Raw genomic sequence first — 15150 nt, 5'->3', positions numbered from 1 at the left:
ATACAGTTTGAAATATGGAATTAAACATCATGTAAAATGTGACTTGAACACATCAAATCTTCCTTCTCCCCGCCCCCACTCCTCCCACATCACACACACTGCACAGGGGAGAGGATCACATGCAGGGGAGAGGATCACACGCAGGGGAGAGGATCACACACAGGGGAGAGGATCACACACAGGGGAGAGGATCACACACAGGGGAGAGGATCACACACAGGGGAGAGGATCAGACACAGGGGAGAGGATCAGACACAGGGGAGAGGATCACACACAGGGGAGAGGATCACACGCAGGGGAGAGGATCACACACAGGGGAGAGGATCACACACAGGGGAGAGGATCACACACAGGGGGGAGGATCACACACAGGGGGGAGGATCACACACAGGGGGGAGGATCACACACAGGGGAGAGGATCACACACAGGGAAGAGGATCACACACAGGGAAGAGGATCACACGCAGGGGAGAGGATCACACACAGGGGGGAGGATCACACGCAGGGGAGAAGATCACACACAGGGGGGAGGATGACACACAGGGGAGAGGATCACACAGGGGAGAGGATCACACGCAGGGGAGAGGATCACACGCAGCGGAGAGGATCACACACAGGGGGGAGGATCACACGCAGGGGAGAAGATCACACACAGGGGGATCACACACAGGGGAGAGGATCACACAGGGGAGAGGATCACACGCAGGGGAGAGGATCACACGCAGGGGAGAAGATCACACACAGGGGGGAGGATGACACACAGGGGAGAGGATCACACAGGGGAGAGGATCACACGCAGGGGAGAGGATCACACGCAGCGGAGAGGATCACACACAGGGAAGAGGATCACACACAGGGGAGAGGATCACACACAGGGGAGAGGATCACACACAGGGGGGAGGATCACACACAGGGGGGAGGATCACACACAGGGGAGAGGATCACACACAGGGGAGAGGATCACACACAGGGGAGAGGATCACACACAGGGGAGAGGATCACACACAGGGGAGAGGATCACACACAGGGGAGAGGATCACACACAGGGGAGAAGATCACACACAGGGGGGAGGATGACACACAGGGGAGAGGATCACACAGGGGAGAGGATCACACGCAGGGGAGAGGATCACACGCAGCGGAGAGGATCACACACAGGGAAGAGGATCACACACAGGGGAGAGGATCACACACAGGGGAGAGGATCACACACAGGGGGGAGGATCACACACAGGGGGGAGGATCACACACAGGGGAGAGGATCACACACAGGGGAGAGGATCACACACAGGGGAGAGGATCACACACAGGGGAGAGGATCACACACAGGGGAGAGGATCACACACAGGGGAGAGGATCACACACAGGGGGGAGGATCACACACAGGGGGGAGGATCACACGCAGGGGAGAAGATCACACACAGGGGGATCACACACAGGGGAGAGGATCACACAGGGGAGAGGATCACACGCAGGGGAGAGGATCACACGCAGCGGAGAGGATCACACACAGGGGGGAGGATCACACACAGGGGGGAGGATCACACACAGGGGGGAGGATCACACACAGGGGGGAGGATCACACACAGGGGGGAGGATCACACACAGGGGAGAGGATCACACACAGGGGAGAGGATCACACACAGGGGAGAGGGGGAGAGGATCACACACAGGGGAGAGGGGGAGAGGATCACACACAGGGGAGAGGGGGAGAGGATCACACACAGGGGAGAGGGGGAGAGGATCACACACAGGGGAGAGGGGGAGAGGATCACACACAGGGGAGAGGGGGAGAGGATCACACACAGGGGAGAGGGGGAGAGGATCACACACAGGGGAGAGGGGGAGAGGATCACACACAGGGGAGAGGGGGAGAGGATCACACACTGGGGAGAGGATCACACACTGGGGAGAGGATCACACACTGGGGAGAGGATCACACACTGGGGAGAGGATCACACACTGGGGAGAGGATCACACACAGGGGAGAGGATTACACACAGGGGACAGCATCGCACACAAGGGAGAGGGGAGTGGAGGGAGGGTAGGGGGGAGAAGGTAGAGAAGAGGCAGAGTAATGGGAGAGAGAGAGGAGAGTGATACTTCTACCTTGACTCGAGAGGGGTGAGGTGGGAGAACCTGCCTTGACCGAGTTACTTCTGTTGTTCATTTTTTAACTTGAAAGTATCGAATACTTGAAAGGTTGTGGATCTACTTGTAATGAAATTGTGTCTAAGTTGAACCCAGGTGCTATGCTGACTCCGACCACTGAGGGGCTTCCATAAGAACTCGGACGGACATCGCTCCGATTCATTCCTGTGACATTTATTATGTGTGGTCGTGCATATTAGAATGGTGCGTATTGCTAGATGTTCCAGGCTTGCTTGTACCAATTGCCAATTCATTATTACTTCTATGATTACGGTATACTGTTATTATTCTTGTTGATTTCTTACAGGTGTTGCTAGAGATCGATTCTGAATTAAACCTACTATTGGGACAATGTTGTAGATCTGATTTTTACAACACTACTGATGTAGCTGGTCGACTGATGGGGATCCATGGCCGAGGTTGTATATCTACTGATGTAGGTAATCTCCTGATGGGGATCCATGACGAGTTGTGGATCTACTGATGCAGGTAATCTACTGATGGGGATCCATGGCCGAGGTTGTGGATCTACTGATGTAGGTAATCTCCTGATGGGGATCCATGCCGAGTTGTGGATCTACTGATGCAGGTAATCTACTGATGGGGATCCATGACAGAGGTTGTCGATCTACTGTTATAGTTAACCCTTTGAGTACGGGATTTTTTTTTTGATAAAAATACCCCCGGTACGGGATTAATTTGGCATTTTGGTACGAGAATGTAACCACGTACTGACGATCTATTTATAGGTATAGTCGATGACGTGTAGTAACGTCATCCGTACACAAAACGTTTTCGTGGGTTGCGGCACTGGACGTCATCCGTACTCAAAGGGTTAATCTACTGATGTGGATCCATGACAGAGGTTGTGGATCCACCGTTTGGAGACGTTGTGGGTTGAAAGGATTGAAACCTCGAGGAAAAACAGTGCTCAGCTGATGATCTGTACAGTCAGGAAACCAGTCAATTGCTTGTTGGTTAAAGTTCTTACTTTAGGCAAGGAAACCATTTCAACATTTACAATTAAAATAAAGTTGGGTTTTGTGAAATTAACATCATTTACCGTAATCCTTTAAATTATAATATTGTTGTGGAAATGACTCCTAGGGGTTAATAAATGCCTCATATATAAGTTATTTCCTTACTGAGTGTTTAGAGTTAGCGCAGATTATTTAAGTATCATATTAGATGTGTGGCGCTATCATGTTTAGATAGATGGACATTCCAGTTTTGTGAAATTTCCAACATTCCCTGCATTCTAAACATGCACATCCAGTTTTGTGAAATTTCCAACATTCCCTGCAATCTAAACATGGACAATTCCAGTTTTGTGAAATTTCCAACATTCCCTGCATTCTAAACATGGGCATCCCAGTTTTGTGAAATTTCCAACATTCCCTAGGGCATGCCCGTACTATATCTATATCTAAAATTATATCCCCCCCTCTATTTACATGAAATGGTTTGGTCCATGAAATGTTTTGGTCCATTCGCAACGCCAAAGCGAACGGCGAACGCTTTACATGAAATGGTTTCGTCCATGAAATGTTTTGGTCCATTCGCAACGCCAAAGCGAACGGCGAACGGCTTGCGAGTACAGTGACAATCCCCCCGGGGTTTTAATTAGTTTTAAAACGGAGCTTGGCAACCGCTGGCGTTCTTTAGCCGGCAGCTTCGCCCGCCCGAACGCCGTTACAGTACCTTCGACCGCGAGTTGCTCGGACTTCACTTGGCGGTCAGGCACTTCCGCCATCTGCTCGTGCGAGTACAGTGACAATCCGAATCCCCCCCCCCCCCCCTCTATTTACATGAAATGGTTTTTATTAGTTTTAAAACATAGTTTAACGCCAACATAGCGCCAACATAGTTTGCAAACGTGAAATAAATGAATACGCTCTCAAATGTGCCATCCGAGGCAGAGTGTGTCCGCCACGTTCGGCACACGCGATAGTTCGCTGCTCTCTGATTGGTTGAATCGTTTTTTGGACATAGCTCGGTAAGTAATTGTCCGATTAATATGAAACCTTGAAAAGGCACATCCTCGGGTCCCCAGCAATATACCTGGCAAGTTAAAAGTATATCGGACCCGTGGTTGTCGAGAAACAGCGGTCACAGACAAACAAACAAACGTACAAACGTACAAACGTACAAACGTACAAACAAACACACAGAGATTACTGGAATTATAGATAGATGATGTCCACCTCCCTATTTGTCGCTATCTAAAAACCACCACCCCTTTTGACCTTTTCTTTAGTGTGCAAACCTTTGGAATCTGTTTTAAATATGTCTTTTCAGCACTCGCAGGGCCGTGAGGCACCAAGTTCAGGCAGGAAAGATCGTCCTCGCCAAGGGATCATGATGTCTTGTGGAGTCGGGTGAAGGGTCAAGGGAAGGAGGTTCCCCCTACCCATCATCCAGGCCATGGACCAATGGTGAAGGGGAGGAGAGGGGTGTGAATCGTCATCGGTGATGTCGGTGGGCGAAGTGATAAAAGGCAGGTGCAGCATTAATCAAGGGAGAGACCTTGCTAGACACGACACCGGAAGATTGTTCGGATTGGAAGCTTGTACAGCAAAAGCTGTGCTCCCATGCAGCCGACGCGAACCAACTGCACCAAGTCACATCCCTCCCCCACTGCCGCCCCAGCTCCGAGACATTTCCAAAGGAGCTCACGCAGGCAGGGCAACCCTGCACAACATTTCTGTGTTTGCTCAATAGCTCTTCCCGTCTTGTCAGCCCCTAATGTCTTTCTCTCATGGTACGGATGTGGGCGCTAAGGTCAGTTAAGGATGGTTAAGGCATCCCGGTCATTCGTTGTTACAATGGGTGTATATTTGGTAGTATATCAAGGGGATTTTTATTGTTGGATGCCTCATTTATCTGTATCGCTTCCATTTGTACCCTCCCCGTGCCATTTGCCATTCGTTTGTTAATAAACCTGACTTGATTTTGGGAATTCTGTTTGGTGTGGTGGCTTCACCTGGTGGTTTTGATGAGGTCCCATTAAGGGTGGAATCTCCATCTCTTTTCAATCAATGTCAATGGTGTCTATCTCATCTCCACTATTTTGTTTGCTAGCTCTTCTTCCAGTCTTCGCTGTTCCTCTCATCATCCTCATACTCCTCCTCTCCTCCCCCTCTCTGTTCATTATCATCTGCCATTATTGTTTTCATCCTCTCCATCTGTGTAGGTGTTTTCACTCGGTCCACAACTGCAAGTCGGGTATGTCCCCCCTCTCCATCAGGGTGGTTCTGTGTCTCCTTCCCCTCTGTCTCACCTTGCTTTCGCCATCATGTCCCCAATGACACTCCGCATTCCAAACCCTGGCTTCATTGCATAGCCTCTCTCTGCACCATTGTGGCCACTTTTCAACCATAACTCTGTTGGCAAGCCCTCGGCCTCATCCTCCTCATATCTTATTATGCTTGTCTTCTGGCCTACACGGTTATCTGTTTTATTTAAGAACTTATATTCCTATTTATATTCCGTTGACACAACTTTTCCGAATTTGTGGGATGGCACCGTCTCTGCTCTGGTGGCCAATCCAGTCTTCTTCAACTGGTCCATCCACCTCCCCTAACAGCCACCCCCCCTCCCCCCCACTGTTCATGTCTTGAATCGATTTTACAGTGGAGAATGCCATCCTTCTCCTCTATGCTCCAACACTCATTTTTGTAGATTCCTCTTGTTGAGCTTTGCTTTTGAGACGGGTAGCATCTCCACAGCCTCTTGGCTTGGTGCAGATCCCTGGCTCCTTGTGACTTGGCCTTTCTTCTCACTAGAGGAGGTGCTGTCTTCATTCTTTGCAGTGAGCATTCTGCCTGCAGTGTGTGTGTGTGTGTGTGTGTGTGTGTGTGTGTGTGTGTGTGTGTGTGTGTCCCCTTGGGCGTTATCTACAAATGTGGGTTTCAGAAGGTGGAGCCCTCCCAAGTCTCGATGTATCCACCTTTGTGTGTGTGTGTGTATGAGTGTGTGCACACGTGATTGGGCCTCAGGAGATGGAACGGAGATCTGCCAGGTCTCAAAGTATCCACCTCTGTCAGCGTGTGTGCGCGCTTGTGTCAGGATGGTGTGGAGGTAGCACACTTGCCTCTGACCTGTCTAATCAGGGTTTGATCCCTGATCAAACTACAAACTGTGGGATTGGTGCTTTGCAGGCAAACTGTGCTGTCCTTCAGACATTAAACTGGGAGTTCCTTCTGCTAACATTAGTTGGTGGACATTAAAGATCCCACAACATCCTTCATGAAAAGTAGGTGAGTTAACGTGGGCACCTCAACAAGTTAAACATTCTTCAATGACTTTCTCACCAACCCGCATTTGGAAAGTGTGGCGAGTATATCAAAAACACCCCAACAAGAGTTGAGGTAGGTTGCTATCGATTCTTTTATCAAGACAAATCATTACCACTTGAGTTGCTGCTGTAACAAAGCCGCTCAGAGTCAAAAGGCTTTTGGGTAAGAAAATAAATAAATGAAACAAATGGTACATACAAGCAGACTCGTGTTAAATTAATGGATTCATTCATTGGAGGATCCATAGACCAAACTGATGGTGAGGGTAGGGACTGGGAAGGGAGTTTGGAGAGTGGGAAGGTGGTTGAATCCTTTGGGTTGTGGGGGAGGTTGAAACTTGGGGTTTGGGAGTGGGGGTTGATGATTTGTGGTTTGTGAGAGGGAGACGGTTGGCTTGAGGACCTGGTTATATTTTACATTGTGCAGATGTTCCGCAGGTACCTGCTCGTCTTACCATTCACTGACAACACCTTCAATGTTTGCACGTTGAGGTTTGTTATGGAGTCAATTAAATAGTGTATCCGACAACTTTTCATGGAATAGTGTACATACACATGAATTGAAGCCCTCTTTGTTAAATAATGCACTCGACGAATACAGATGGCACAGTCATCGTTTGTATGCAACAGGTGGCTGCGGGTTAGCATCAGTTTTTGTCGAAGCATGGCGGTGCCAGTGATGCAGTGCCCCCTGTAGGTTAGAGCAGTAATTTGGAATTGGGCCAGTGTGCCAGATATATCTCGCCTTGTCACGGATGCTGTGAGATCTTCAACATCCAACAATTAATGCTGGCAGACATGACAGTCCATTTCAATGCCCATCGAGGAATGGCACACACATTGAGGAATCGCCCTGCCTGCGAAACACCGAGATGACAGTTTATAGCTCTCCCCTGATCTGAAAAAACGTAGTTAGTCGAATTTTGGTCAAAATTGAGTAGAACCTATTTTTTTGGACTTACTAGGTTTTGCCTCTTCATTTAGTCCAACAGTAGGCATATGATCGGGAAAAAAACCTAGGAAGTCATTATGTAACCATATACACAAAGGAAATTAAAAACAAAATTGCACTGGACACATTGTCCCAAATGTTCAGCTCACATTTCTAAACTAATTCTCTTGTTCCCAGCACCGGAATTCCATGCTATGGTCCATTGTTGTTTCTGAATATCTCAAATTCCAATAGAGAGCACTTCCTAGATTTTCCATATCAGGGGAGACTTGGGATGAAATTTGAGCCCATGCTGGACAGCTCAGAGGTGACTAAGGTGAGTGTGCATACCTCTAGGGTTGGGGTTCTTAACTTGGGGTCCTTGGACCCCCAATGGGTCCATGGGGTAGGTCCAGTGGGTTCGTGGAGGGTCCCTGGAAAATATATAATATTATACTTGAAAGTATCTCCTGAAAAACATCATTTATAATTAATCACACATTCGTCACACCAACAAATTCGTAGCTGTGGTATTTTTTTAAATTTTATACTCCCTATGGGAGCAGCATAAAGCGTCATGTTATTATCCTCTGGGGTATACTGATTACGGAGATCTAGGCTCATATAATGCCTCAAGAACGTCAGGTTTCCTCCCTTTCAGTTTTGTGTTAAACTGCAGTAGCGACTTTCAAAAGGAAATCATACATGTTTGTGGTTTATAATATACTAGCAGAAGTACCCGGCATTGCCGGGCGGGGGAGGGGAACGGGGGGAGGGGGAGGGGGAAGGGGAGGGGAGGGGAGGGCCAGTCAACAATGACGTTGCAGTTCTCATGGTAGGAGAGCAGCACAACAATCGCGACATCATCCTGCATCTTCACAACAACAGCACGAAGCGGATTTTGGAGACTCACCGATCCTGTGATGCCCTCCAGTACCGGCGTTGCCGGGCGGGGGAAGGGAGACCCGTACATTCCCAACCCGTACATTCGCCCTCTCGACTCAAGCTCACTCAGACAAAAGCCTTGCACAAATTACACCGCGAAGGCCCAATGGCCATGTCTATGCCACAAATCAAGTACGTGAGCGAGTCTGGCGCACTGGATTGAAAATATATAGAACGCTCATACTCCGTGAAAAGTGTAGCCGCCGTGTCGCCATCTTGGTTAGCACGACTCGACCAACTCGCTTCGCGGATCTCGTTTGTTTTGAACGTGTCCCAGATTTTAAAAGCGAGACAACTGTCAAAATGCCATTTTGTGCGGCAATAAACTGCTCCAATCGGTTACGGAGGGTTGTGGAAAGACGTTTCACAGCTGTTTCAAAGACGTTTAATTCATACCGCACAAAATCGACACAAAACACGATCGCACAAAATCGACAAAAATCGACACAAAATACGATCGCATAAAAGGTGAAAAAACGCAATCGCTTTTCGCTCTGAATTACGTGCAAACGCATGACGGAAATCACCATCGCCCAGCATCGAGTGCCAACCAAGATGGCGCCCGGTAGCTGCATCTCCACCTATGTGGTGTGAATGGCAATGGTCATTCTATATATTTTCCGTTCAGTGGTCTGGCAGCGAGGATGGAACATCACGTGATCGCTCTGAGCGAATCAGCGAGCTGCTCTGGCACCGGCTGAGATTCCGTGTATAATGTTCCTCGCTGAAATGCGATGAGGTAAATATGAATAAAAAATATGGATCTCGTCAAATATTTTTTGGTAGGCCATGTCCTTCCCAGGCTCAATGGCCATGTCTGTGCCAAATATCAAGCACGTGAGCCTCTCCGTTTAGGAGTCTATCGGTAACATACACACACACACACACACACACACACACACACACACACACACACACACACACACACACACACACACGTGTTTTATTGATATGGATTTTTTTTTACTTCTGGTAGGATTGCCCCACAATACGTCACCGATAAGATATTTATACACATTAACACGGCGTTTGTCCAAGGAGTAAAAACCCCTTGCGAAGAGGAGATATTATTTATATTAATATTGTTTTGTAGTAACATTAATATTGTGCTATTATCATTAGTGTTGTTATTTCTCCACCACCGAAAGTGGGCGGAGGTTACGTTTTCACCTCTGGCTGTCTGTTTGTGTCCGATATCTCAAAAGGTTATGGACAGATTCAGATGAAACTTTGTGGATGGGTTGGCTATGAGAAGGAAGAAATGATTAGATTTTGGTGAAGATTTGAATCCCAATCTGGATCCGATAATTTGGAGTGATCTGGAATGGTTCTTCACCATTGATAGGGCAAAACCGATATATAGCACAATAGCTCAGAAAGTTATGGACAGATTCGGCTGAAACCTTGTGGACAGGTTGGGTGTGTGACATGGCCGAATCAATTTGATTTTGGTGAAGATTCGAATACGGATCCAGAGAAGATAATTTTTAAAATTTGAAGTGATTCTTCACTATTGGCATGATGTGGCATGATATTTCAAAAAGTTGTGGATGACTTATGACGAAACTTGGTGGATGAGTTGGTAAGGCAACAGGAACGAGCCAATTAGATTGTGGTTCAGGTCCGAATCAAGATCTGGCCGAGCAGTGGGATACAAAATGTGAACTGTTCAGCCTGGCCGAGGTATGCTCTCTACCGAGTGCCGTTCTATTACTCTTGTTATTACAAGTGGCCTTGGAAAAATGCCAAGATTAGCTATGTTAACACGGATATACACCTCAGCAGGGATTTTGACCAAGGTGAAAATCCCCTTGGGGAGTTGGGGGTAGGGCAAATTAAGTCGCCACAACCTCCATAGTGTGACCCTTAGTCCTCCCGTCAAGTTTACTTGAGATTAGGTAAGTAACGACCAAATGTATCTCGGTAAAAATCATGGGGTCACCAGTGACATAGCCGATGCTCAGTTGCATTGGTTGAGCATGACGTCATAATTTCGCAACAGCATTTCAGCCTTCTCGCTGCCCGTGGGCCGTGCTCATGAGACGATTTTGGGCATATTTATTTTGGGCACTTTGAGCTACAAAACGCAGCTCCAAATCATGTCAGCAGCAAAAAAGGTGTCATTAGGATAAATTATTCCCTTGAGTAAATCAATTGTTCAGAAATATGCTGAGAGCTGCATCAAGTTTGGTTTTACCTTCACCACTAATCATGACAGAACTCAAAAATCAGTGCTTCCTGCGTGGGAAGGTTCTCTGTAATCAGACCATGACACCTGCAGATCGACAAGAGCATCTGGAACAAATTCGTCCTGAAAATGTTGTCGATGGGTTGTGTCCTTTCAAGCAAGAGACGGCTCAATTGCATTCATCTGCCATTTTACCCAAACTTTTATTTCCTCAAACTCAAAACTTGCTTTGGAAACACCATACAAAGTGGCCGACTTGATTGCCAAAAACCAGGAAGCCACACACGATTAGAGAAACCTTGATCAAGTCATGTATTCTGGAAATGTGGCAAACCGAATCGGAGGGGAGTTGAAAAAATACTCCTGTCAAATGGCTCGATGTACACACGACATTCTTGAATATTCTTGAAGTCTTGAACGACTCGATATTCTTGAACAAGTGATGGGGGAACTGAAAGCCGGCGGTCTCCCATTTAGCACGCAGTTGGATGAAAGCACCGATGGGGATCGGTGCAGCGAGCGGCTGGTGGGCTCGATGTACACACGACATTCTTGAATATTCTTGAAGTCTTGAACGACTCGATATTCTTGAACAAGTGATGGGGGAACTGAAAGCCGGCGGTCTCCCATTTAGCACGCAGTTGGATGAAAGCATCGATGGGGATCGGTGCAGCGAGCGGCTGGTGGGCTCGATGTACACACGACATTCTTGAATATTCTTGAAGTCTTGAACGACTCGATATTCTTGAACAAGTGATGGGGGAACTGAAAGCCGGCGCTCTCCCATTTAGCACGCAGTTGGATGAAAGCATCGATGGGGATCGGTGCAGCGAGCGGCTGGTGGGCTCGATGTACACACGACATTCTTGAATATTCTTGAAGTCTTGAACGACTCGATATTCTTGAACAAGTGATGGGGGAACTGAAAGCCGGCGGTCTCCCATTTAGCACGCAGTTGGATGAAAGCACCGATGGGGATCGGTGCAGCGAGCGGCTGGTGTTTGTGTGATAAGTGATGAGTGGTCCAACCAAGGAAGAAATCCTTTTCTGCAAACTACTTGTAGCAACCACTAAGGAAGCGGACGTGTTCAACCTTGTCTAGGATTTTTTTTTGTGAATCATGACTTTGCTGATTGGAACAAGAAGTTGGGAAGATTTGCACTGATGGGGCGCCAGCAATGCTTGGGAATAAATCAGGATTTGCAGGCCTGGTGATAGCAGAAGCTCCTCACATTGCTGTCACCCACTGCATCCTGCATCGATATGCGCTTGCCTCCAAAACGCTACCCGAAGATTAGAAGGACGTCATGCCCACTGCCGTGCAGGTCATTGACTTCACACGACCTTGGGCCACAAAAATCATCGTCCGCGAACTTCTTTGCCGGGAAGTTGGCTCGGAGCAGGATATCCTCCTGTATCACACGGATGTTTTTTGGCTCTCACGAGGTCAAGTTTTGTCTCGGACCATGGAACCTTAGGTTGAGGTTGCCATGTTTCTCGAAGAAAAAGAGAGCAATCTCTGGATAATTTGAGAATTCAGATTTTGTCCTGGGCCTGGCTTGTTTGGCAGACATTGTTTCTCATTTGAATGACCTGAATCGTTGGATTCAGGGCCCTGATGTGACAATCATGGATGATGTGGAGAAGTTTAAAGTATTTCTGGACAAGTCGCCCCTCTGGAAAAATTGTTTCGGCAAGGGCAATTACGCAAATTTCTCAAAGGTGGAAGGGCCTGGTGCATAAAGAGATTGGAAAAATCTTGCCAAATCACATTAAGGATCAAATTTTGACTCATTTGACAAATTGTTTTGGCTCAGAAGAGCTGAGGCCTGCTGCATGAATTTGGAATACATTCCTCTGACCTGGACAGTGTCGATGATGCTGATATGGCAAATTTGCTTCACTTGCGAGCTAAGGAAATGGTTAAGATGAGTTGCTGGCAAAGAATTTAGTGGAGTCCTGGTGTTCAATGATGGAGGGATATCCTGTTATTGCCATGTGGGCTCTCCAGTCTGCCATCCTGTCCGTAAGAAACTACCTGTGTGGAGCAGCTTTTCAACATTGCTGGCTATCAAAACCAAGTCCCAAAACCGGTTGGGTACAGCAGATGACGTGCGTGCTGTTGCATCAAAGGCAGCCCCTCCGTTTCATGTCCTGGTTGCTTTGAAGCAGCAGTAACCATCCTATTATAATTATTTGCTGCACTGAATTTCATTTGCTTCCTCGTGAGCCTGAATAAAGTTTTTGAAAATACCTATCCTGAGTGCGTGTGGTTTTTCTCTAATTTGTTGCTGGAGCCTTATGAATACAAATGATTTAATGGGGGCGGGGTCCACGGGTAATACTTGAGGATCTGGGGGGGTTCCGTATGTTCAAAAAGGTCAAGAACCACTGCTCTAGGGTCTCACAAGGCCTACCTACCCACCACGAGTCTCTGTGACCGACTTGGTCACACAAAATGGCAAGTCATTGCAAAGTTGCTCAACTTAAAGCCAATTCTAGATGTGATGGCAACGCGATGTGTGCGGTAACTGGAAGGATCACGTTTGTTAGACCCAGAATCCATAACGTCGAAAACAAATTGAGGTTTTAATAATGTGCACAACAGGCTTTGTTAATTGTGATAAGTTGTTATCCCAAAGGAAATACAATTAATGTTTGTTTTTCACAAAAAAGGATCGACAGCGTTGCGAAACCAGTGAGCAGGATGGAATATTCCATTCATTTGATGGTAAAAGGGAAATGAGGACTAATGTGGAAATGACTGTGGATGGTTCTGGAGATGGAATTCTTGCTTATTCCAGGTTTTCCTCCTGAGATCCAGAAATGAGGGAGAGAAAGAAACAACATACACAAAGATCTCAGCATTCCATGGACCATTGGCAACTGCAATGGAGATCCCTTGGGATGAGGAATCCCAACAGGAACCTAATGGGGACCTATATGACCAGGAACTAACGACCAAGCAAAACCCACTAAATGTCCCGATTAATAATAATAAATTCTTAAGCAAAATGAAAATCTCATCCCATTTTGTCAGATCTAATGAGAATCCCCGGGAGGTTTATTATTTTGTTTTTTCCAAGCGTTGATCATCGGGAAGCGAAATGATGAAGATCCATGAAGGATGATCATGGAATCGTCGTGAAACACCAAATAGGGCCAATCACGACACCAAGGACCAATTTCCGTGCAAACGATGGCTGCTCCATCGGCGGACACGTGATCTCTGTTTGTACATCATCATCATCATCAGAAAGACGACGATATCAATGCATCAGCCGTAGGGAATGGCTCTGCCATTGAACCGCCCTTTGTAAACCATAAAGCGCGTCCGACGAGTACACAATACAATGATCAATTACTCTAAATAATAATAAAATTAACAAAACATTCATTAAACATCACAATAAGCACCTTCCGCGCAAGCCTCGGTCCATTTACCTTCGCCTTGGTCGCAAGCTCCGCTCGTGGACGCGCCCGATAGCGCCATGACGTCAGCGCGCACACAACAGATACGAGAATTCTTCTTCATCTTCAGATTTGTAAAAAACTCTTAAATCAGGCCTTTCCTTGGATTTGCATAAAATTCCTCGATCGTGTTCGTATAGTGTACGCACAGGATAGCCCAGGCCCAAGAGGTGTGGACACGCCTCTGAGCTCTCAACCTGGTTTCGAATCCCCACACACCATAACCTGGTGTGTCGGAGGTGACGTGATGATGATCATGTGGTGTCGTGGGTCATGTTATGATGATCAAGCCCAATGTGTGTGTGTGCGCTGTCCCACGGATGGACGTTAAACTGTCTGCCGGCATTATACTTATAGTTGATGGACGTTAAACTGTCCGCCGGCATTATAGTTGCAGGACGTTTATAAAGATCCCATGGTCTTCACGAAGAGTACCGTAGGCGAGCTGTCGCCGGCACCCTGGACAAATTACAAAGAACCAACATGACATTTGCTGCCAGATCTATAAAAGGTGAACACAAGACACTGACCTCCTCGACGTCTTTGTGGGTCTGACCAAGGCAATGGACTCCGTCGGCAGAGACAGACTGAGGCTGTGAGAGATCTTGGCGAAAATGGCCTCTCCAGAAAAATGTTGATGTGGTATAAGGTCAGGGTGGTCTGGAGGTACGCACACTCTATGTTGATGTGGTATAAGGTCAGGGTGGTCTGGAGGTACGCACACTCTCTATGTTGATGTGGTATAAGGTCAGGGTGGTCTGCAGGTACGCACACTCTCTATGGTGATGTGGTATAAGGTCAGGGTGGTCTGCAGGTACGCACACTCTCTATGGTGATGTGGTATAAGGTCAGGGGTGGTCTGCAGGTACGCACACTCTCTATGTTGATGTGGTATAAGGTCAGGGTGGTCTGCAGGTACGCACACTCTCCATGTTGATGTGGTATAAGGTCAGGGTGGTCTGGAGGTACGCACACTCTATGTTGATATGGTATAAGGTCAGGGGTGGTCTGCAGGTACGCACACTCTCTATGGTGATGTGGTATAAGGTCAGGGTGGTCTGCAGGTACGCACACTCTCTATGTTGATGTGGTATAAGGTCAGGGTGGTCTGGAGGTACGCACACTCTATGTTGATATGGTATAAGGTCAGGGGTGGTCTGCAGGTAC

At 47.4% G+C, this 15150-nt stretch overlaps 1 protein-coding gene across 10 annotated transcripts in view; it reads right to left on the bottom strand.

The window, feature by feature from the left end:
- Positions 1–14016, bottom strand: part of LOC137434554 (protein RUFY3) — a 29709-nt gene extending 15693 nt beyond the window's left edge. For 2 of the 10 annotated variants that reach the window (XM_078785645.1, XM_068127695.2), the window contains exons 1-2: positions 13957–13989; positions 7731–7813 (exon numbers count right to left, since the gene is read on the bottom strand). In XM_078785645.1, coding sequence (XP_078641771.1) covers positions 7731–7782 — 52 coding nt within the window. In that variant the 5' untranslated portion in view covers positions 7783–7813; positions 13957–13989. Of the gene's footprint in view, positions 1–7730; positions 7946–8292; positions 9160–13956 lie in introns of those variants that run through there. The other 8 variants (XM_078785646.1, XM_078785647.1, XM_068127691.2 and 5 more) reach the window with 6 other exon arrangements.
- Positions 14017–15150: the final 1134 nt, after the last annotated feature.

Source organism: Myxine glutinosa, chromosome 10, assembly GCF_964187855.1.
Source record: "Myxine glutinosa chromosome 10, kmMyxGlut1.1, whole genome shotgun sequence".
NCBI classification, from domain to species: domain Eukaryota; kingdom Metazoa; phylum Chordata; class Myxini; order Myxiniformes; family Myxinidae; genus Myxine; species Myxine glutinosa.
Note: the sequence above shows the minus strand (reverse complement) of the source record. Positions and strands in the feature narration are given on the sequence as shown.